This window comes from Enhydra lutris, unplaced genomic scaffold (assembly GCF_002288905.1).
Source record: "Enhydra lutris kenyoni isolate GAN:26980312 unplaced genomic scaffold, ASM228890v2 scaffoldscaffold21, whole genome shotgun sequence".
Taxonomy (NCBI): domain Eukaryota; kingdom Metazoa; phylum Chordata; class Mammalia; order Carnivora; family Mustelidae; genus Enhydra; species Enhydra lutris.
In genome coordinates this window covers 49,092,364-49,114,674 of record NW_019154105.1, presented here as the reverse complement: position 1 = coordinate 49,114,674, position 22,311 = coordinate 49,092,364, and the positions used below count along the sequence as shown (strand labels likewise).

Genomic DNA, 22,311 nt, shown 5'->3' with positions numbered 1-22,311 from the left:
GCTTCTCCACCAGTTAGCTCTGAGACCTAACTGGGCAAGTCCTACTCTCTAAGCCCTAGGCTCTATAAAATGGAGGTGAGAAAAACTATCTCCTGGGGCTGTGAGATTAAATGAAGAAATTCTTGTCAAGTACTTGGTATGGTGCCCAGCACACAGTGTAGTAAGTTGTAGTAACTATGTGTACTGGCTACATACTAGATAACCTTCTTTCTTAACACTATAAAATAAAACCTCAGGAATGATTAGCAGCTAGCTGAGCAAGGAGTGGGGACAGTAAATGGGAAAGCATTCTACAAGAACTTTGGGCTGTTTTTTGTTGTTCTTTTTTTTTTTAATTGTGATTGTGTTTTGTGGTTGCAATGCATTTGTCTAGATAAAAGAATCTGAATAAAAATTCGTGGTTAACTTAAATTATTTTTAAAATTGTACTCCAGGTAAGCAGGAAGTTTGAAAATTTTTATAAGGCCTTTTATTCCTTGGATATGCTGAAATTAAGTGTAATTAAAGAAGGCTATTATTTCAATGTTTATGACAACTAGGACTTAATTATAAGTGTTTTAAAGAAAACCTTTTAGAAGTAGTTAAAATTTCATGCCAACAACAAGAATATAGTGTTAGGATAAGAAATAGATTTTCTTTATGGTAGTTTGTATTTATGAGGCCAGCTAGGTGACCTGTAGGTCCTGTGCTGGAAATACATGTAGTAATTTTAGTGACAGAAATGCATTTTAAAATGGACATATTTTCAAGGAAAGGGTTTTCTTAAAAACCACTGTAGAGTTTATGATTGATTGATAAGTTCTTTAAAATTTATGACAGGATCTGTAATCTGCAAAGTCAAAGAATGCATTCTTTTTTAAAATAAATCTATATTCTGTATGTTGTAAAAAAAAAAAAATCCTGAAGTATTTCTTTAGTAAGATAAAATTGCACTGTTATTAAATGACCAGGATAGGTGTACTATTTGGCTTCCATAATTAAAGTCATTTTAAGGAATATTTTTAGAAAACAGCATTCTGAGTTGAGATTATCACCTTGAGAGGCATTTTCTTTTTTAATTATCCTAAAATAGTTTCTGTGCTCCTCAAAAACCTAGGGTTGAGCATTTTTAATTTGCTATGTATTCTTTGTATAATTATTTAAAATTAGTGTATAAAAATAGTTTTGATAAGTGTGGTTATATAAATTAGTGTTAACTTTTTTGTTTTTCTTACTATGTTTATAAAACATATTTTATGATAATACTGCTGAGAAGTTAAAAAAGTAATCCCTTTGTTCTTGTACTTTCTTTTCTAACTATAGTTCTTAAAATTATAGATTGGTTCCTTTCAGTTATTTGTTGAAGATTACAAGGAGGCTGAATATTGGCTTAGGAAATTTGAAGCTGACCCTTTGCCTGAGAATATTAGAAAAGAATTTCAGTCACAATTTGAAAGATTAGTTATTTTGGATTACATCATCAGAAATACAGGTATTGAAGCTCTCTTATTTGTTCACTCAGATCTTGTTAGCTTGCAAATTGTACTCAACTCTTTATTTTTTTTTAAGATTTTATTTATTTATTTGAGAGAGAGAGAAAGAGTATAAGCAGGGGGAGAGGCAGAGGGAGAGGGAGAAGCAGACTCCCACTGAGCAGGGAGCTTGATGTGGGACTCAGTCCTAGGACACTTAAAATCATGACCTGAGCCAAAGGCAGCCACCCAGGTGCCCCTATATATTCAACTCTTGATGCAGAAGTCTTGAGGCCACTTTTTATCTATCTGCCTTGGAAAATGGAGATGTAGTACTGACTTCCCTGGGCAAAGTTAATCCTGTACTTGAGATCCTAATCCTAGAAGGCTCCTGCTGAGGTGGTAGAGGTCAGTTCCTGTCCCTACTGGGGAATTTCTGGGCAGTAGGACAAAGCCAGAAATGTTATCTGCATAATATGAATAATTAACATTATTTGTGTAAATTACTTGAGATGCTTATTTTGACATTAGATAACTGTTAGTATAGTCTGTAAATACATTAAACTCTAATTTTTTCTCTTCTAGAAGGGAGCCATGGTATCAATAATCTAAAACAGTGGTTCCCAGATGTGTTTCCCTGGACCTTCTGGGTCAGCATTATATGGGGACTGATTATACACGCATCTTCTCAGAGGAGTGCACCCCAGCCCTACTAAAGTAGAAAATCTGCAAATGGAGGCCACCAGTCTGTTTTAACATGTCCTTCAGATAATCCTGATGCACTCTGAAGTTTGAGAACCCCTGATTCAAAATGTTTACTTATTTATATTAGTTTCTGGAAAAGCATTATTATACTTTTCCAGAGTTACCTTCTTAATTAATGTGGTCCTGGATTAATGTTAAAATTGATGTAGAGACTAGAATACTTCTATGTAGACATTAGGTGAGAAACTACCAGAAATTTGCCTGGCAATAGAGGTAGATTTTTTTTTTCCTTAGGTAGAGAAGTTATTCTGGATTTTAACAACCTTGATTTAATAGTTTTGCTAGGGGGAGTTTAAGATTTTTTTATTTATTTGAGAGAGAGGGAGAAAGCGGGCACTGAGCATGGGGGAGGAGCAGAGGCAGAGGGAGAAGCAGACTTTACACTAAGCTGAGAGCCTGAAGTGGGGCTTGATCCCAGGACCATGAGATCATGACCTGAGCAGAAAGCAGACACTTAACTGACTGAGCCACACAGGCACCCCAATTTAATAGTTCTTAATAATAATTATATATATCTTACAGAGTGGTTATAAGGATTTAATGAATTAGTACATGTCACATACTTAAAACAATGCCTGACACAGAGTAAACTCTCAAAAAATGTTAGCTAACATTTGTAAGTATTTTTTAGTTTGTGTGTGTTAGATTGGAGCTCTTAATATGTAAACATATGCCACAGATAACCAGTCAAGGTCTTGAAAACCAAAAGGCAACTAGATTATTCCCTTTGATATTAAGCTATGATACCCATAAAAAATGAAGTGACAGGGATGACAGGGTGGCTAAGTGGGCTAAGCCTCTGCCTTTGGCTCAGGTCATGATCTCAGGATCCTGGGATTGAGCCCCACATTGGGCTCTCTGCTCGGCAGGGAGCCTGCTTCCCCTCTCTTTCTGCCTGCCCCTCTGCCTGCTTGTGATCTCTGTCACATAAATAAATAAAATCTTTTAAAAAAAAAAGTAACAAATTTGTTTTCTTTTGAAAGACAGGGGAAATGATAATTGGTTAATCAAATATGAAAAGCAGAAACAGGGAAAGGAAATTAAGGTAAGGAAATTTTAAAATTATATACATACACACATAATTTCTATAAAAGATTTCTTAAATTTATGTTATCCTTCATTTCTTCATTTCCTTCACTTAGATCCTTGGTTTTATCTCCTTTTTCTGTCTTTCTCATCTTTTTTCTTTCTTTCCTCTGCTTACATTGCATTTTTAAAATTCTGTTTTTCTAAATCTCTGTACCTTTTTTTTTTTTTTTTTTTAATGTTGTTTTTGAATGGGAGATTTATGTCTCCTAGTTATTTATTTTTTTAAAATTGGGAAATTTGTTATAGAACCACTACATTTATTTTGCCTTTATGTAATAAAAATAAAGGCTTCTGATATTTTTTGGTCAACATGTTTATATTTTAGTAATTTACTTCTTTTTGAGTCTTATGACTCAATAATGTGGATGAATCTCAAAATCCTGCAGAGTGAAAGAAGCTACACCCAAAGGGAACACACTGTCTGATTCCACTTACATGAAAATCTGGAAAGTGCAAACTAATCCCTGGGACAGAAAGCAGACCTGGTTGCCTGTGGGTGGGGCCGAGGGAGTGAGAGAGGGAGAGACTGCCAAGGACACCAGGAAACTTGGTGAAGGTTTCACATCTGCAAATGCTTATCAAATTGAACACTTTAGTATGTGAAGTTTATTGTGTGTAAATTATACCTCAGTAAAGCTCTAAATAGAAAAAAAGAAAAAGAAATGGCAATTGTAGCAGAAATGGGTTTAAAATACACACATAAATATACATATTCATAATAGTTTCTAAATATATTTTATTGGTGTATCTTAAGCAAGTAGATTTTCTTGAAAACTTCATTCTTTTACTCTTAAGTATTTTGTGCATTTTCATTGAGTTAAGATACTTGATATAAACTAAAAGAAACAAACCAGACATATATCAAACAGACCTTCATGCTAATACTTTTAATTTTAAAGTTATCTTTCTCACTTTTTGTTTTTATGTAGGCCACTTAATATGTTTACGTAATGAGGATTCCTTAACATGAAAACCCTCTTGCTCTCAAGGTCTTTGTTTCAGCTATGGAAGACTGTAGAAGTTAGGAATGGCCTGCATTCTGTAATTAATAGTATCTTGAAGATTCCTTTTGCTAGACCTTAATTTATTTGGTCTTTGGGGAATTGTATTTAGAAACATTTTGTATTTGGACTAATTATTTCTAGGGGACCCTAGAAAAGATTAAGTTTTTAGTAAGGTAACTTTGTTAAGTTCTCTTAAAAATATCAATATTTTGCAAATGTCGTACATTTAAGCAGTGCATCTAGCAATAAATTATCTGGAACAACATACTTGTAAACCTTAATAGTTCTAGGTCCTCTTCCCCAAAGAGGAAAAAAATGAAACCATTACTACCTAAATTTATAATAACATTTAAAAAACAATGATTATAAAATCCTTACTGATTTATAAGACAGTTTCTCCCCTTTGAGGGTAAAAATTTTTATTTTCTGGCAACTTATTTTTTATTTTTATAGGCTCTTCAAATAAAATGTCATAAACCTCAGTAATTTTTTTAAATTAATTTAATGCTTGACCTTTTGGAAATATTCAAAAAAACTTATCAGCAGACCATCTTTTTCATTTTTAGGAAACAGAATGGATTGATGATAAAGAATCACTTATTAAAATAGCTGCAATTGATAATGGTCTGGCATTTCCCTTTAAGCATCCTGATGAATGGAGAGCATGTGAGTATTTAGAACCACCTATAGATTCTATAATTACCCTATTCCAGAATAGGAAGGCAACAAAACACTGATATCAAAAAAGGAGAAGAAAACCTGGGTGAAGGATAACCATTGATTGGGGCTCTCTGTTCTAGAGGCTGGGGATGCAGAGATGTGTACTGCATGGACCTCGCCTCGTATTGTTTGCTTAGCTTTGAATGACTGGGTCTGGTTTTGGTTTTTTGGCTTGTGTTAGTCTTATAGAATAACTTTTTAACATGTTTACAACCTGGGCATCATCTTTTTTAATATTTGGGCAGAATTTAACTTTAGTGTTTTGGGTAGCATTCACTTACAAAACAGTTTAGGCCTACCTCCCCGCCTTCTGCCTTCTGAGTGAGTGACTATTGTTTTATCTACCTGACCAGTCTCTTTTGTGGTTAATGGGCTGGTTTGCTACATCTTCTTGAGCTAGTTTTAGACATTTTTATTTTCCTTAAAATTGTTCATGACATCTTGAGATCTAGATTTATGAGTACAAAATTTTTTATAGAATTCTCTTACAATTAAAAATAAAATCCCCTCTATGCATGTGAAGTATTAAGGGGCGAAAGGAAATAATATCTAATTTGCCTTAAAATATTTAGGGGGAGGGAGAACAGGGATAAGTAAAACATGTTTTGTAAAAATTTAAGAATAATTAGATTATTCAAAATATAAGAATTGTACTAGTTTTTAAATTTTTTTGTTATTTGAAACATATGTAATGTATTTTTTAAATAATCTCATATCAGAGCACTTGGGTGGCTTAGTTGATTAAACATCCAACTCTAGATCTCAGCTCAGGTTTTGATATTAGCATTGTGAGTGTGAGCCCTGTACTGGGCTCTACTTTGGGTGTGGAGCTTACTTTAAAAATAAATAATAAGTAATCTCTATATCTATGACTATGCTTTTTTAAATACCTATTGTTTATTAGTGGGCTTTTTTTTTTTTTAATCATTAAGCTTGCCACAGACTTGTCTATTATAAAGCATTGGCCTTTTTACCTTTATTTATTATTTATTTATTATTATTTATTTATATATAATAGTATATTTATTTAATATATAAATATATTTATATATTTTTATATATTATATATTATATTATAATATTATTATATTATTGTATATTATCATATATTATATATTACTATATATTATATATTATTATATAATATATTTATTATTTATTATTACCTTTATTTATTATTTGCTTTTTTTTTGAAGATAATTGGTCTTGTGTTGATCAGTTTTTCATTATGTTTCTTTGCTTTTTCTCTCATCGATTTGTGTTTTCCATCATTATTCTTTTCTTCTATTGTGTTCCTCCTATTTTGCTTGCCTATATATTTTTCTCTAGGCATCCTTTTGGCTAAGCCATAGATTAGATAGGGGCTGTTCTGTTGTTTTGCTCTGTATGTTCATGCTATCAGATTTACCCTTTGACATGAGTAACTTAGGATGATTTTGTTTGGTTTTAAATTTTCTATGTCAGTTGATTTAAAAAAAAGAACTACCTGTTGTCATCGAGTTTTATTGCTTTGTGATCTGTGAATGTGGCTGCGTGAATTCTGTTTGAAATTTGTTCATAATTCCTTTATAATCTTGTAGATGGCCAGTTTGAAGGTACTTGAAAAGAATGCATTTGGACAAGAAGTTCTGCATCTGTCTATTAATTAAAGTTTATTAGTTGTTAGCCAAGTCACAATTTTTTTTGACCTGTTAATTTTTGAGAGTTAAAGTTGAAGTTCACTGTGATTGATTCTGGCAATTTCTTACTGCATTCTATATACCCTTTTTGCTGTGTATTTCATGTACATAAAGGCTTAGCATTTTATCTTGGTGGTGGCTTGTTTTATGGGTGTGAAATATATCCCACTTTATCCCTCTCAGTGTTTTTTACTTTTCTTATTTTATCTGTTGTAACATTGCTATACCTCATTTCTTTTTATTAGCATTTACCTGGTATTATTTTATACTTCTATTTTTTGTTTCCATCATTTTGTTTTAAGTATATGATTTATAAACAACACTTAACTGGATTTTTTTTTTTTTTTTACCAATCTGAGATTCTTTTAATAGGTACATTTAGCTCTAGTTAAAGTCTCAATAAATTACTGATGTGTTTGAACTTTTCCTGCCATCTTATTTTTTTTCTATCGACCATAAATTCCACTTGGTTTTTTTTTTTTTTTCCTTTCCTATCTTTTGTTGAACTGACTTAAGATGTCTTTGTTTCATTGTTTTTTTTCCCCTCTAATAGTTTGGAATTTATATGCAAATTTATCTTAAAGTGTTAAGTTTAAGGTTCCTATGATACATCTGGGAAATTCTGCTAAATATACAGATGAGAATTAAGAATCTGGAATTTGAAAGAGGAATTTGTATTGAGGATATAGGTTTTAAGCTGTCACCTTGGTAGCAGAAGCCATGGTGTGGTTACTGTCCAGGGAAATCATGGTGAACAAATACCATCACTAGGACAATGCGAGGTACACAAATACTCAGTAAATGTTTCATGGATGTTTAGCAAATGAAGGAAAGAAAGGGGGGTTGGTGATATTGAATACAAGAGGAAAAGCCAGCAAACAAGAGAAGTGGCTTAAAGGATAGAAGGTACGCTTTGAGAGAGCAGTGTTTCCAAAGCCACACAGGAGAGAATTTTACGGAAGAAGATGATTAAGAATAGCACTACTTGCTACGGAGACATTAAGTAGCATGAGCACAAATGGGCCTTTGGAGAGACTCTTATGAAATCGCTGGTGGTCTTAGGGGAGAGGTTTTTTGTTTGTTTTGTTTTTTTATTTAGGTAAAGAGTGTACTTGAGCTGGAGAGGGGCAAAGGAAGTGGGAGAAAGAATCTCCAGCAGACTCTGCACTGAGTGCAGAGATGTAGGATTCAATCCCCCAGCCCTGAGATCACGAACTGCGCTGCATTTGAGAGTCAGACGCTCAATGGACTAAGCCACCCAGTTACCCCTAGGTGAGAGAGTTTGAACTGAGGGATAGGGATTGGAAGTAAAGGCAGGCATGGAATAAGGACTTTTGTGTGGATTGGTCAGGAAAAAGTGAAAAGGAAATTAGATACAGCTTCAGGGAGATGTGGGCTAGAGGAAAGCCTTTCTTTGGAATGGACAGTGTACTTCCCACAGTGCACAAGGAGATAGTAAAAAATAAGTTAAGAAGGAATGACTCTAGATAGATTTTTTCCTTAGGGCTTTCTAAATGGTAGGAGCCATCAAAGCTGGAGGTTGTTATTGGATGAAACCACAGTGGTTCTGTAGGCGATCATATTGTCATAAGCCTTATACTTTCTTTCAGGAATCTGAATATGCACCTACTCTAGAAGATTCTACTACTTTACAAATCTTTCTGATCCTAGTACTGTGTAGATTTAATGGTCTTCTTAGAGAGAACTAGAATTAGCCAGGAATATTGGATCTTTGATCCTTTAAAGCCAGTTACCTATTTACCTACTAATGATTTAAAATTTTGGAACATCGTATGTTTGTGCACATGGTCAATTCCTGATGATTTGTGACTAAGAGGGCAGGGAAACGTCAGCCATGGCATTTGATCTGGGGCTGTGAACAAATTATATGTGTCCCGTAATTTCCAAACTCAGGAACCAGAGATTCAGATATAGTTCTTGATGTAGGGCTGTTTGAGATAGGCTCATTATTGAAATTCTTACTCTTTACTATTTAAAACTCAGGAACCTGATTAGTTCCAGTAATACCTTCCTGTGCTTTACATCTGCACTTGATCTTAGCTGAAAGGCCAAGAAAAGATTGTGCTTTACCATCTAAATTGACTGTCCAGACTTGGAATCGGGATGATCATTTTCTGATAACTTCTTCCTCTCTTTCTTTCTCTCTTTTGTTAGATCCGTTTCACTGGGCTTGGCTCCCTCAGGCAAAAGTTCCTTTTTCTGAAGAAACAAGAAACTTAATTCTACCATATATTTCTGACATGAACTTTGTGCAAGATTTATGTGAAGATCTTCATGAACTTTTTAAGGTAAATGAATTTTTAGTCACTTATTGCAGAAAATGAAATCTTATAATAGAGGAGATTTCCTTAATAGAACTAATTTGCAGTTTAGTGCTTCTGGTATCACTCCTTGCAGTAGAACCTAACTTAAAAAGGAATTAACAGTTTTACTTTACAGGAGCATAAATTTGTGAAGCTAACACTGATTTTGAGGGTTCTCTGAGACTATATTAAAACTTGACAAGTTGTTCTCTTCAAAAGTTGAGGTTTTACAAAAGTATAATTTATAATAAATGCTTAGTGAGCTGCTATGATTTAATCGCTCAAAAAAGCCTAAACCCAGGGGCGCCTGGGTGGCTCAGGGGGTTAAAGCCTCTGCCTTCGGCTCAGGTCATGGTCCCAGGGTCCTGGGATCGAGCCCCACATTGGGCTCTCTGCTCAGCAGGAAGCCTGCTTACTCCTCTCTCTCTCTCTGCCTGCCTCTCTGCCTACTTGTGATCTCTGTCTGTCAAATAAATAAATAAAATCTTAAAAAAAAAAAAAAAAAGCCTAAACCCATTGGCTGGAAGGTCATTTTAAATCCTTTTGGATCCAGTTGGAGTATAAATAAACTATTATTGTCATTCTAGAGGCATCCAAAAATAAATCAAGTAAAAATACTCTTTAAACGTTGTTTTAACTATTAAGAAGGCTTCGAAATGGCCTTACATGCTAAGTTGAAGAGTTCATTTGTTTTCCAATATATGTTTCAAAGATCTTGATTTTTGAAATTATAATAACGTGGGGTTTTTTTTTTTTCCCTATTCCATGAAAGATTGACAGAAAATTTAACAAAGCCACTTTTGAAAGTCAGATGTCTGTGATGAGAGGTCAGGTAAGTTAATATTATTGTGATCTTTTTCATTAAGAAAAAAAATCTTTCTTTGAAACAGTTGTTAACTTTTTTCTCCATGGGGACCCAAAGATGCAGTTCTTTTATGCTGAACCAAAATAGCGCATATGATTAAAAATGAAATGGATTTCAATAGTGGCTTTCCTCTTGTTCTAAATTAATTATTTTTGACCTTTTTGTATATCGTTTGTTAGCCAGTTTCCCTCTCCTGTGAATTCTTTGTCCTCATTTTGATAACACTTTCCCTGAGTGTTACTCTGTTTTTCCTCCTCAAATCTAATTGCTTGGATGTTTCAGTACCAGGTTCTGTTGCATGTTGATTTTTCTCACAGAATGTGTTTGGCCTTTCCTGGAGCAGTCCGTGAATCACCGTGTCCCCAAAGCTGAGCAGTGACTGAGGCATAAAAGCACTAATTGTAACTCAGTCCTGTCATCCTTCATACCTTCTTTACTTAGAGATACAAGGTGTTAGGTCTGCTGGTGTGGACCTGCAGGCTGGCTGACCTACCGACAATGTCTGGTCCTTCCACTCTCTTAGTACTATTTAGATTCCAAAAGGAAGACTTGACATGAAAATAAATTATTGTAAATAATTTTGTAAATATTATAAACAAATTATTGTAAACATTGTCTTTTAGTGACTTAATTAACTTTTTCTTCCTAAAGTTTGCAGTTAATTTAAGGTAGCTATATGCTGCATACCTGGGGCAAAGAAGTCTAGGGGTTCTTTTTGTTTTTGTTTTTGTTTTTTTTAAAGATTTTATTTATTTATTTGTCAGAGAGAGAGAGAGAGAGAGAGCAAGCACAGGCAGACAGAATGGCAGGCAGAGGCAGAAGGAGAAGCAGGCTCCCCGATGAGCAAGGAGCCCGATGTGGGACTCGATCCCAGGACGCTGGGATCATGACCTGAGCCGAAGGCAGCTGCTTAACCAACTGAGCCACCCAGGCATCCCAAGAAGTCTAGGTTTTGTACTGATTTAGATATTATATAACTTTAACAAATACATATAATTAAATTAGATAAGCATTCATTCACCAAATATTTATTGACAGAACTAGTGCCAGAAAGTGTTCTAGTGATTGAAATAAAACTATGAGCAAAACCCAGTTCCTTCTTTCCTAGAGCATGAGCTATGATGAGGAGGCCAGGAGTCATGGAAAAGAGATGGATTATTACTTCTTACCTCTGGATGGATTATTACTTCTACCTCTCTGTGCTCCATTGTATTTATGTGGTCCTTTGCTGGAATCATAAGTTTTAAATAGTAAGCGAAATGGCTGGAGAAATAGGCCACAGCTAGATCTTGGAGGCCGTAAGTGCCAGAATACAGATTCCATGTGGAAGGGTTTGGAGCCCTGAGAGATTACCATTCAGAAACATTGTGATGAGACTAATATTTCTGGAGAGGGCACCTCCTGGGTTGCTTTTGTGAACTCCCTGAACTTGTGCAAAATTCTCTTTATATGTGCATTTTGGGGTGGGGGCAGACAGTAGGATTTATATATCAGCAAAAGGAGTCTCTAACCCAAACAAAGATTAAGGATCACTGCAAAAGGTGAGGCTGGACAGTGAGGTGCAGATTTGCTCAGCAGATGAGGCGGCTGAAGCCGGGGAGCTTTGCAGGGAGGTGAAGTAGGTAATGCAGGCATGTATGAAGGGCTCTGGTGATCAGTAACTATAATTATGTTGAAGAGCATTACCATCCCAAACTATAGTTGAACTAAATTTTCTGGCATAGATAATTATGCCCTAAGTTAACCCTTTTGCTTGAAACAAAATTGATTTATTAGTATGCTCCATCTTCAAGAATTCTCTTATCCCTAAAGATATATCTTATCATAGGAATTCTTTTTAAGGAAAAGCTGTAAATAATTGTGTCAGTTTTAATTATAGATTAAAGTTAGTACCTGAAGGATTTAAATATAAATTTTAAAATACTTGTCTGGAAAGATATGGAGACATTCCAGTTCTGAGGTCTGTCACAAAGCTAGACCAGAGGCTATCTGCTATTTTAGGTTTACTTACTCAGATCCTGTCTCATTCACAAATGAGTTAAGGTATTACACAAATATGTGTAATAAGATAAAAAATGACAAACTCAAGATCTAGGGGAAGAAAAAGATAAATGATGCCTCGATTATATGTTTTAATTTGATTTTGCTTTTTTAAAAAAATTTTAATTTGGTTTTGTCTTTCTGATAGCCAAAAAGAATAAGGTATCCCGACCATGTACATGATTACATATGTATGTATATATGTATATATGTATATATGTATATGTATATGTGTGTGTGTGTATCTTTCTTTTTGGTTTTAGCTGTTTTTTAAAAAAAGGATGTCTGAAAAGTTAGATATTATTTTATGTCCTAAAGTAAATTACTAAAGTTTGAGGACCAGTGAACTAGTCTAAGGGAGAACAAAGTCTGTATGTGGAAGTTTGGGAGTGTATATGACCTGCCTTTGGCCTAACCACCGCATCCCTACCCAGTTCTCAAATGTGGCATCCATGGAGACTAGAGTGTTTCTCCTTGCCTGCAGTGTTTAGTCTATTTCTAAAAATAGTCTTTTCTGATTTAAATACACAATAATAGATTTGTTTGTTCTCTCAAATGAAAAAATGGGTGATATGTAAGGGAGGGAATCAGATTTTAAGTCAGAGCATAGGGTCCTTTGTTGTTCATCACTTTTCATTCCAGTTATTTGTTCATTGGGCTGTTTGTAGAATATGTGTAATGTGTGTTTCTAGAATATGTATACTTTAGTGTGTTTTTTTTCCTCCTGTTTAGTCTTCTCTCTGCCCCAACACAGTACATGCTCTGTAGATGTTTCTTTAATAAATAAATGCAGGATCATCAAGTGTCTTCTCAACTTTCAAAGAATCGTTAATATTTAGGATAGCTTTAGGATTGAGTGATTTTTGCTATTATGTGTTTAAAAATTGTTAAGCTTGTTGAATGGCTTTCATTTTCTTTATACCATTCTGTTTTCCAGATTCTCTGTAACAATCAGGTCTTTAGAGTCAGGAAAATACTAGATACTACTTAAACTAGTGTATTTAGACTAACATTTTTAGAATTGAATTTTTTTTTAAGATTTTATTTATTTATTTGACAGACAGAGATCACAAGTAGGCAGAGAGGCAGGCAGAGAGAGAGAGGAAGGGAAACAGGCTCCCCGCTGAGCAGAGAGCCCGATGCGGGGCTCGATCCCAGGACTCTGAGAACACGACCCGAGCCGAAGGCAGAGGCTTTAACCCACTGAGCCACTCAGGCGCCCCTAGAATTGAATTTTTAAAAAACCAGAAGAAGAAATTAACCAGAACATTTCATTCCTCAGCCATGCTGTTTTTTATTTTCGTGATAAAAACAATGCTTATAAGTGTGAATTTCATGAATTCTTTGTGTCTTGTTATCCAAGTATAGCCAGCCTAGAAGATTTTAAGGGAAGAACTTAAAAGGGATCCTAAAACATAAAGACAATGAGTAACTACTGTAGATAGTAGAGATTTATTTTTCTGAGTTGTTAAATACTTCAGATTTTCTAGGATCTAAACCATCCAGTTTTATTCTATTCCAAGTATTTGAATTTTATTTATTAGTATGGCTTTATGTTGAAACCTTTATGCTATCACTATTAAATAATCTTTACAAGAACCACTAAAATGTATACTATCCATATATTAGATGTTTTCAAATACCCAAAGGAGCATCTTTGTTTCTAAAGTACATAACAAAGGGGAGTTTTTTTACCTGATATGCGGAAAAAAAGAAAATGAATTATTAAAATTTTATTTTATCTGAACAGAGTAGAATAGGCTGTAAGCTATGCATTGAGTTTCATAACCTTATTTATGTGCCCAAGTAGCAATTCTGAGAGTATGTTTAAACATGGAATGTAATATATTTTAATCTTCCTAGTTTAATTTTTTCTATATAAGAGTATAAACTCTTAAATGAAACTTTATTTTAAATGGCTATCTTCCCTAAATTTTTAACTCCCTTGGCTTTCATCATGCTTTCCCATTGCACTTTTACCCTGTAATGCTTGGAATAATTTAGTGATTTGTGCTTATTGACTCCTCTCCCTGCTAAAATGTAAGCTCTATGGAAGCAGGGGTTTTGTTTGTTTTTTACTGTTATGGCCCCAACACTTAGAGCCTAGCACGTAGTAGGCATGCAATAATTTTTTTGTTTCTGAATGAGTTTATGAAGGCAAGTATGTAGTTAAAAGCAGACTTTTTTAAAGTTTCTATTAAATTCCACTTAACATACAGTGTAATATTAGTTTTAGGTGTACAGCTGAGTGATTCGGCACTTCCATATAACACATCACAAGTTCACTCCTTAATCCCATCACCTGTTTCCCTCATCACCCTCCACCCTCTGGTAGTTTGTTCTCTATAGTTTGTTCTCTATAGTTAAGAGTCTGTTTCTTGGTTTGCCTCTCTCTTTTTCGCCTATGATCACTTATTTCTTAAATTCTACATATGAGTGAAATTTCTTAAATTCTACTTATGAGTGAAATTACATGTTATTTGTCTTTCTCTGACTTTATTTCACTTAGCATAATACTCTCTAGCTTCATCCACATCTTTGCAAGTGGCAAGATTCCATTTTTTCTTATGGCTGAGTAATACTCTACTGTATGTATATATTCCACATCTTCTTTACCCATTCATCAGTGGTGGCCATACACTGCTGATGGGAATGGAAACCAGTGCAGCCACTCTGGAAAACAGTATGGAGGATCCTTAAAAAGTTAAAAATAGAACTACGCTATGATCCAGCAATTGCACTCCTAGGTATTTACACAAAGAATACAAAAATGCATGATTTGAAGGGTTTGAAGGGTTACATGCACCCTGATGTTTATAGCAGCACTATCAGCAAGAGCCTAATTATGGAAAAAGTAGACAAAAACTTGGACCAGTCTTCGTTTAGCTTCTATGTCAAATGGAGAATGTGAACCATGTACTTTATTCAGTCTGTTGGGCTGAAATATGGGATGGAATAAAAACTGTAGTTATGGGGGCGCCTGGGTGGCTCAGTGGGTTAAGCCGCTGCCTTCGGCTCAGGTCATGATCCCAGGTCCTGGGTTCAAGCCCCACATCGGGCTTTCTGCTCAGCAGGGAGCCTGCTTCCTCCTCTCTCTCTGCCTGCCTCTCTGCCTACTTGTGATTTCTCTCTGTCAAATAAATAAATAAAATCTTTAAAAAAAAAAACTGTAGTTATGAATAAATGGTTAAAATAATGTCAGTGAACTGAATGAAGGTTTTTGTCTTATGAACTAGTGAAAATATCTCTTTCCACAGATCTTGAATCTTACTCAGGCACTGAAGGACGGGAAGAGTCCTGTTCAGCTGGTACAAATGCCCTGTGTGATTGTGGAGCGCAGTCAAGGTAGAAATCAGGGTCGGATTGTCCATACGAGCAGTTCTTTCACCCAGACTGTCCACTGCAGGAAGCCATTCTTTTCCTCCTGGTAGCAGATGTAAGAGTAAAAGAAGCAAACCATTCGGCATTATTATGTTGTTAAAACAATACAGTAATGCAAATCTGTTAAGAGCTCCCATTGCCAAAACCTCAAATAATGTAAGTCTTTAAAAGGTTATCTTTTGAATGTAATCAAAAGTTTACAGCTTTTTTGTCCAAATATTAAATTTCTATTTCAGGGAAGAAGTGATAGATCGCCTATATTGTATTTTTGTAGAAAAATTGTATTTTATGTTGTTGATGTTAGTTTAAAAGGTAATTTCTTGGTTTACATACTCTGAAATGACTGTAATTACTTTAGAATCCAAGTAGAAAAGTAAGGTATTTGTTGACTTTGAATAACTTTTTATATTCTTTTTAAACATTGAGAAGGATGTTCATGTTCACTCTTCTTACATTATAAAAGGCCTGTGAGGGTGAAACTACTCTTGTGAGTTTTAGTAAGTGGTTAATAGAAAAACAGGTAAGAATAGAGCAATGTTGCCTTAATTGAAAAAGCTGCTATTTTAGAACTTGAATAAGTGTCCCTAAAGTGACCATTGCTATTAGGGACCAGAAAGTTATATTTTGGTTGAGTAGAAGATGACCATTTTATTTTCTGTACTTCAGAATATTTTTGGTCAATTATTTTGTAATAGTAAGGAAACAAATCTAAAGATATTCTCCCTTTAGAAAGAAAAATGGAAACACTCAGCTGAGACTGGAGGGGACTAACAGGAAATTAAGGCAGATCTCTAATATTTTGAAATTCCAAAATAGCATTAGAAGTCCCTTTTGTTTCTTGCATGGGATCAATTACTTAATCTATTAGTACTTTAGAATACTGATCTTACTCAGTTTAGTAGTTCAGTTAGTATTAACTTTACCGAAAAGTAAACCATACCCCAAAGTATATATTGGATTGCATTTTGGGGTCCTAGGTCATAAGTCCTTAAAAATAACAGTCATATTATAGAGTACTTGAAATCACCATGTTAATATAATTAACAGTCAACTTTAGAATATCAGCCCTAACTAAAGGGGAACATGACAGAGATAACCATGAAGTCATTTATAATTTGATTTTGAAAATTAGTATGCCAGACATCCTAGGACTTTGTAGGACTTTGTAGCACCTTTAACTCACCAAGTGATTTAAATTGAGACAAGCCGAGTATGAAGATATGATTGCAAGGAACTAGAAGCTTCATTGTTTCCTTCAGGCCCCAAATAAGTAACATCACCACTCAGACTAAACTGGCATTTGTGGTCTGGGCCTTTTGGTTTTTTAGCTTTCTGTCTTGTGATTTTTTCTTTTTTAATTAAGTATTTTTGGTAAAAAGTATTTCATGAAGGTTAAATTAGGACAGAAGACAGGTCTGCAGATCCCCCTTCCTTCACCTTTCTCCTGGTCTCTGTGGATGTGGCGAGTGAGAACACTGCCGCCCTCAGTACAGCGCCACTGGACACCTTTGTTCTTCTGCCTCCCCCGACTTTCTGCCATCTTCATGCTGAGAGCGTGGGAAATTGACTGGAAATTCAAAATGCAGCTACCATCTTTAGATAAATACTTGTAATTAAAATGTGCCTTTTGAAGATGTGTTCTAAAAGAAATAAGTTGTTATGATGTGGGTACTGCTTTTGTAAAACAGTTTTTTTGGTATTTTGAGAATTGCTCTATTAATTTTTATAATGGAAAACTTAGTAAATTCCTACTGTTTTATATCCTGAAGTTAAAAATAGTGTGGAACTATTTTTTAAATGGCTTGACCCAGGCTAGAAGAGTAAAGTTGAAATATTTAAGGTATGATCATAAGTCAGAATATATTGGTTATATTTTGTAAATTTTCATGAAATTGACTCTTATTTAAATACTGTGTTAATTTTTTCAATGAGTATATTTATAGTATCAAACTTGGTAGACTAAAAGTAATAAAAATCATTGTCTTAAGGTCACGGTTCTCCTGAATTATATATATTGAATATTTAGAATGTTTGTGAATACATTTATGTTTATAAATGACATCAAACCATCATTTCCCTTGTGTATTAGTGGTATTGTTTAATTCTTTAAAATTCCAAAAGCCTTATTTAAGTGGAACCTTTATAATTGGAGACATTTTACTTTTGTTTAATTATATGCTTTCTTATTCTCCCCCAAATTTGTCAGCAATTGGCAGCTGTGGAAAACCTATGGTAGGTTTTTTGCAGACTTGAAAACAGTTTGAGTCACAATTTTTTTTTATTTAAAGTTCTGTACTGATGGAATTAAAACCTTATTAAAAACAGCAAGTGTTCTTTTATCACATTACATCTGAAATCGTTTTACAGATGCAGGAAGAGATATAGGGTCTTACGTTTTACAGTCTGTTTTTTCTCCCAGAGTTGCTTGGGCAATGGTACAGAGTTGTGGTCGTTCTACCTCTGCCAGCCTCTGTCGTGGTTCGTCTGGGGCCATGTGACTGAGTGCTGGCCAGTGAGATGTGGGGACAAGTGATCCATGTGACTTCCGGACCTGGCAATAAAACTCACTGCCCTCCCCTGCAGTGGTCATGATTGACCACTCTCTTCTCTTCCTGTTTGCATATATACAAAGAATTGGCAGAATGCAGGCAGCCGAGACCTGTTGGTCACAGCTTGGGAGACTTCCAGGGGAGCACGCTGTGTGGACTGTGATGTGAGCAAGGAATAAGTGCTTGTGTTGCGTCTCCAAAGTCTGGAATTTAGGTATTGTTGTGGCATTGTCTGCCCTATCCTGGGCATTATAATATAAATAGAAAAATACAAATCATTTTAAAATAAAAAATCAGTTTTAGGAGATACGATGGTAGCAGCAGCGAGTGGTTTTTTCCTCTCCCCGAACCCCCAGGTGTGCTATCTTATAGCAAAAAAAATAAAAACAAAAACACCATCTTTGCTAAAATTAGATGGTTGAGTAGTAACCCCGTGAATCCCAGAATCTGAGCAGTTTGGGCTGAAACCATCAGTCGCAGTAAGATCACTTGGGAAGAACGGCTTTCGAGGAAGTAAGCAGAAGCAAAGCAAGGGGACTTTTAGTGTCTGGCTCCAAAACCACAGTCAAAACAGACAGGGCTATTGAGCATTCAGTTGGCAGCTAGGAACAGGGGCCCACAGAAAGGTCTGAGGGTGCTAGGGCAACCCACTCTGCAGAGTTCCCAGCAGTAGCCCAGAAGAGCACATGCGACTGCCCTGAGGGAAATGATCAGGTGTAGAGCACAGACTGGCAAGGAGGGGAAGTTGGGGGGTTGTGTAGAGGAGCGAAGGTTCTGACACTGTTGGAAGAGGGGACGCAGTGAGACCGAATATGGAAAGTACTAACGCGGTACACAGAAAACCATGTCCTCCCTCTGCGTAGTAACTGCAGGAAGAACCCTCAGACCACAAAATTAGGAAACTATCCTGCCCCACCTCACCTCCTACACAGGAATCTTCTAAAAAGACAGGGAAATCCTTCTTAAACACAGCCACATCTCACACCGTGCTCTAAAAAAGAAGGATAACAGTCTGTATAGCATACGCATGGAGAGCGAAGATCCCAAACATTCGTAAAGCAGAGGAAAACTGATCTAATATTTTTAAAAATTATGAAGGAATTAAGGAATGATAGAAGCTCAAGAAAGAAGACTATAACATCAATATTGGAAAAGCTCAGTTTAGATAAGCAACAGGAGGAAATAAAATGAGAGCTGACAGGGCTCAGAGCAAATATTAGAGTTAAAAACACACTTCAGACATAAACTGGAAGGACTACAAGAACAAATAGACAACATATCCACAAAAACCCTACAGCAAACATCATACTGTTGAAAAGTCTCAGGGATCTGTATTAGTTTCCTATTGCTGCTGTAATAAATTACCACAAACTTTAGTGACTCAAAACCAATACAGATTAGTTATCTCGAAGTTCTGCAGGTTCGAAATCTGATATGTTTCACTGGGCTAGGGCTAAAATCACGGTGTGAGCAGAACTGCATTCCTTTCTGGAGGCTCCAGGGGAGAATCTGTTTTCCTACCATGGCCAGTTTCTTGAGGCCTCACACATTCCTTGGCTTGTAGCCCTCTTCCTCCCATCTACAAAGGCAGCAACAAGATGTTGAATTCTTTTCTCATCACATAGCTCTGACACTGAATTCTGCATCCCCCTTGCATTTTTAAGGACCCTTGTGATTACATTGGATCCATGCAGATGATCTAGGTTTTCTCCCTATTTTAAGGCCTGCTGATATACAACCTTAATTCCATCTGCAGCTTTAACTCCCCTCGGCCATAGAACGTGTTCACAAGTTCTGGAGAGCAGGACATGGGCATTTTGGGGGAGTTATTCTGCCTTCTATACTTTCCCTCAGAAATCGGTTACGTGACCTGGATGTGACACACACACACACACACACACACACACACACACACACACATAGTGAACCTTCACCTTCTCCCCATATATAGACCTAAATACAAGAGCTGAAACTTGTAGGAGAAAATATTAGTGACCTTGCAGTAATAGAAGACTTCTCAGAGGAGAAATGGCACAAACCATAAAAGAAAAAATTTGAGAAATTGGTCTTCATCAGAAACTTGTACACTTTAACACATACTTAAGAAAATGAAATTTCTGGCCACAAACTGGGGGAAAATATTTGGCAAACATATCCAATAAAGGAACTGTATCCAGAAATCCAAAATACATAAAGAGATTATACAACTCAAGAAGTAAAATTACCCAATTAAGAAATGAACAAATGATTTAAGCACACCCTTCACCAAAGAAGGTATATGTCAATGGCCAACGAGCACCTGAAAAGGGGCTCAGGATTATCATCAGGGAAATACAAATAAAAACCATGAGTATAGTTAAACATCTACCTATCATGCCACCCAGGCTTTATCCTTACTGCACAAACAAAAACAGACAGCCACATAGAAATATTCAGAGCAGCCTTTTTTGTAATACCCCAAACTGGAAATAAAAATTTACCAAAAGGTGATACGCAAAAAAAAAAAGTCAATACAACAAAAAGGAACGGGCTATTGGTACACACAGCCCCGTGGATGAATTTCAAAATCATTATGCTAACTGAAAGAAGCTAGAAACAGAGCATACCATACGATTCCATTTATATAAAACTTCAAAAATGAAAATCAGTCTATTGTTAAAACAGAATGGCCTTCTCCAACTTCAGAAGAGTTGTGAGGGCTAGGAGAGTCTGGAAGCAGATCTAAAGGGCACCAAACACACGTGAAGTATAAAATTTATTTCTAAATGATCTGAAGCAAATACAGACTGTCCGCCTTTGTTAAAATCTGAGTGGTAGGGAAATTTTTTTAATATTATTCTATTACTTTCCATATGCTTCAATTATTTCATTTTTTTTATAAAATAAGCTTTCGTATGGGAGCATATTGATCTGAATGCTGTGTCTGCCAGCCTTTATTAATATGCTCCAGCTACCATGACAAGACACCATGACAAGACTGAGTGGCTTAACCAGTGGAAATTTATTTTCTCATAGTTCTGGAGGCTGCGAGGCCAAGATAAAGGTGCTGGCAGGATTGGTGTCTGGTGAGGCATGCTTCTGGTTATGTCCTCACATGGCCTTTTCTCTGTGCACTCATCCTGGGGTTTCTTCTTTATTGATTTATTTGTGAGACAGCACGTACAAACATGGGTGAGGGGGCAGAGGATGAGCAGAGGGAGAGGGAGAAGCAGACTCCCTCCTGAGAGGACCTTGAACCCAGGACTCTGGGCTCATTACCTGAGCTGAAGGCAGACGCTTAACCCAAATGAGCCACCCAAGCGCCCCTCTTCTTCTTCTTATAAGGACACCAGCCCTATTGGATTAGGTCCACCCATACGGCCTCCTTTAACCTTAATTACCTCTTTAAAGGCTCTATCTCCAAATATACAGTCCCAGCCCTCTTCTTCGTCATATGCCTAATGGAAGAGGAAGATCATCATAAGATCTTCTGAAGTAAGGTCTGAAAGGCTTTTTTCTTAACATGCAGAACTTTTCAACTGGATTTATAATAATTATTTTGACTACTGAAATACCTTCTTGCTTATTGCTGGGTTCATGGTGAACAATGAGTTGTGAACCAGAACGGCTCATTTCTCAACATCGGCAGATACATGAATTTGCTCTGGCTCTTTTTCATTTCCTAAAACCCCAACTCCTGGCTGGATAACAGTGTGTATAATAAATATAAATCACTCATTGAATTCAACAAACATTTGTCAGGTACTCTGTATGTGAAATTCTCTAAAAGCTAGTAGGACTACAAAAATCAGTAAAATACATTTTTAACTCTTGGATTCGCACTACAAGGACTGCTCGAAGAGAAAAGAAAAACTCAAAATGATAATAGGACTAAAATCAAATATTTTCTAGAGAATAACGTTCTAATCTTTGTGTGTCTTACACTTGCACTTTCATACCTTTGCCTCTTAGCTTGTAAATTCCTTGCATACAAAGAAGAGGGAGTAAATGCTTTGCAAATTAAATGCTTAACTGCCTTTGGCTTGAGCTCTCAACATATTATTTCTAATAGAAGCAAATGTCTAGATTTCTCTTGGACTGTGGAGGTGTGGCTTTTGTTCCAGCACTTGATATATTTTTTGGAGGTGGCGAGTAGATCATCTCCAAAGATGGTTGCCATTAGTTCCTTCCCACTTTGTAAGCATGCACTAGTCCACCCATCAGGAAGTGCTGTTCCCCTCTCCTTTTCAGTCTGAGCTGGCCTTGCAACTGCTTTGAACATCAAAATGGAGTTAAAGTAAAGCTCTACCAGTATGGGGCTTGGCCTCCACCCTCATCCTGAGAAGTCACCCATTTAAGACATCCAACTCCCCAGAGTCCACCATGCTAGTTACGTGGAGAGACCATATTGAAGGAGAAAGAGAGTAAGGCCATACTATTTACCACAGCACCATCTCTCTGAAGA

The 22,311-nt window shown here is 35.9% G+C and overlaps 1 protein-coding gene across 4 annotated transcripts in view; it reads left to right on the top strand.

The window, feature by feature from the left end:
• The window catches only part of LOC111149263 (phosphatidylinositol 4-kinase type 2 beta), a 31,158-nt gene extending 13,516 nt beyond the window's left edge, over positions 1-17,642 (top strand). For 2 of the 4 annotated variants that reach the window (XM_022506225.1, XM_022506226.1), the window contains exons 5-10: positions 1,318-1,471; positions 3,200-3,261; positions 4,876-4,975; positions 8,884-9,017; positions 9,805-9,864; positions 15,195-17,642. In XM_022506225.1, the coding sequence (XP_022361933.1) occupies positions 1,318-1,471; positions 3,200-3,261; positions 4,876-4,975; positions 8,884-9,017; positions 9,805-9,864; positions 15,195-15,368 (684 nt within the window). In that variant the 3' untranslated portion in view covers positions 15,369-17,642. The remainder of the gene's footprint in view (positions 1-1,317; positions 1,472-3,199; positions 3,262-4,875; positions 4,976-8,883; positions 9,018-9,804; positions 9,865-15,194) is intronic. The other 2 variants (XM_022506227.1, XM_022506228.1) reach the window with 2 other exon arrangements.
• Positions 17,643-22,311: the final 4,669 nt, after the last annotated feature.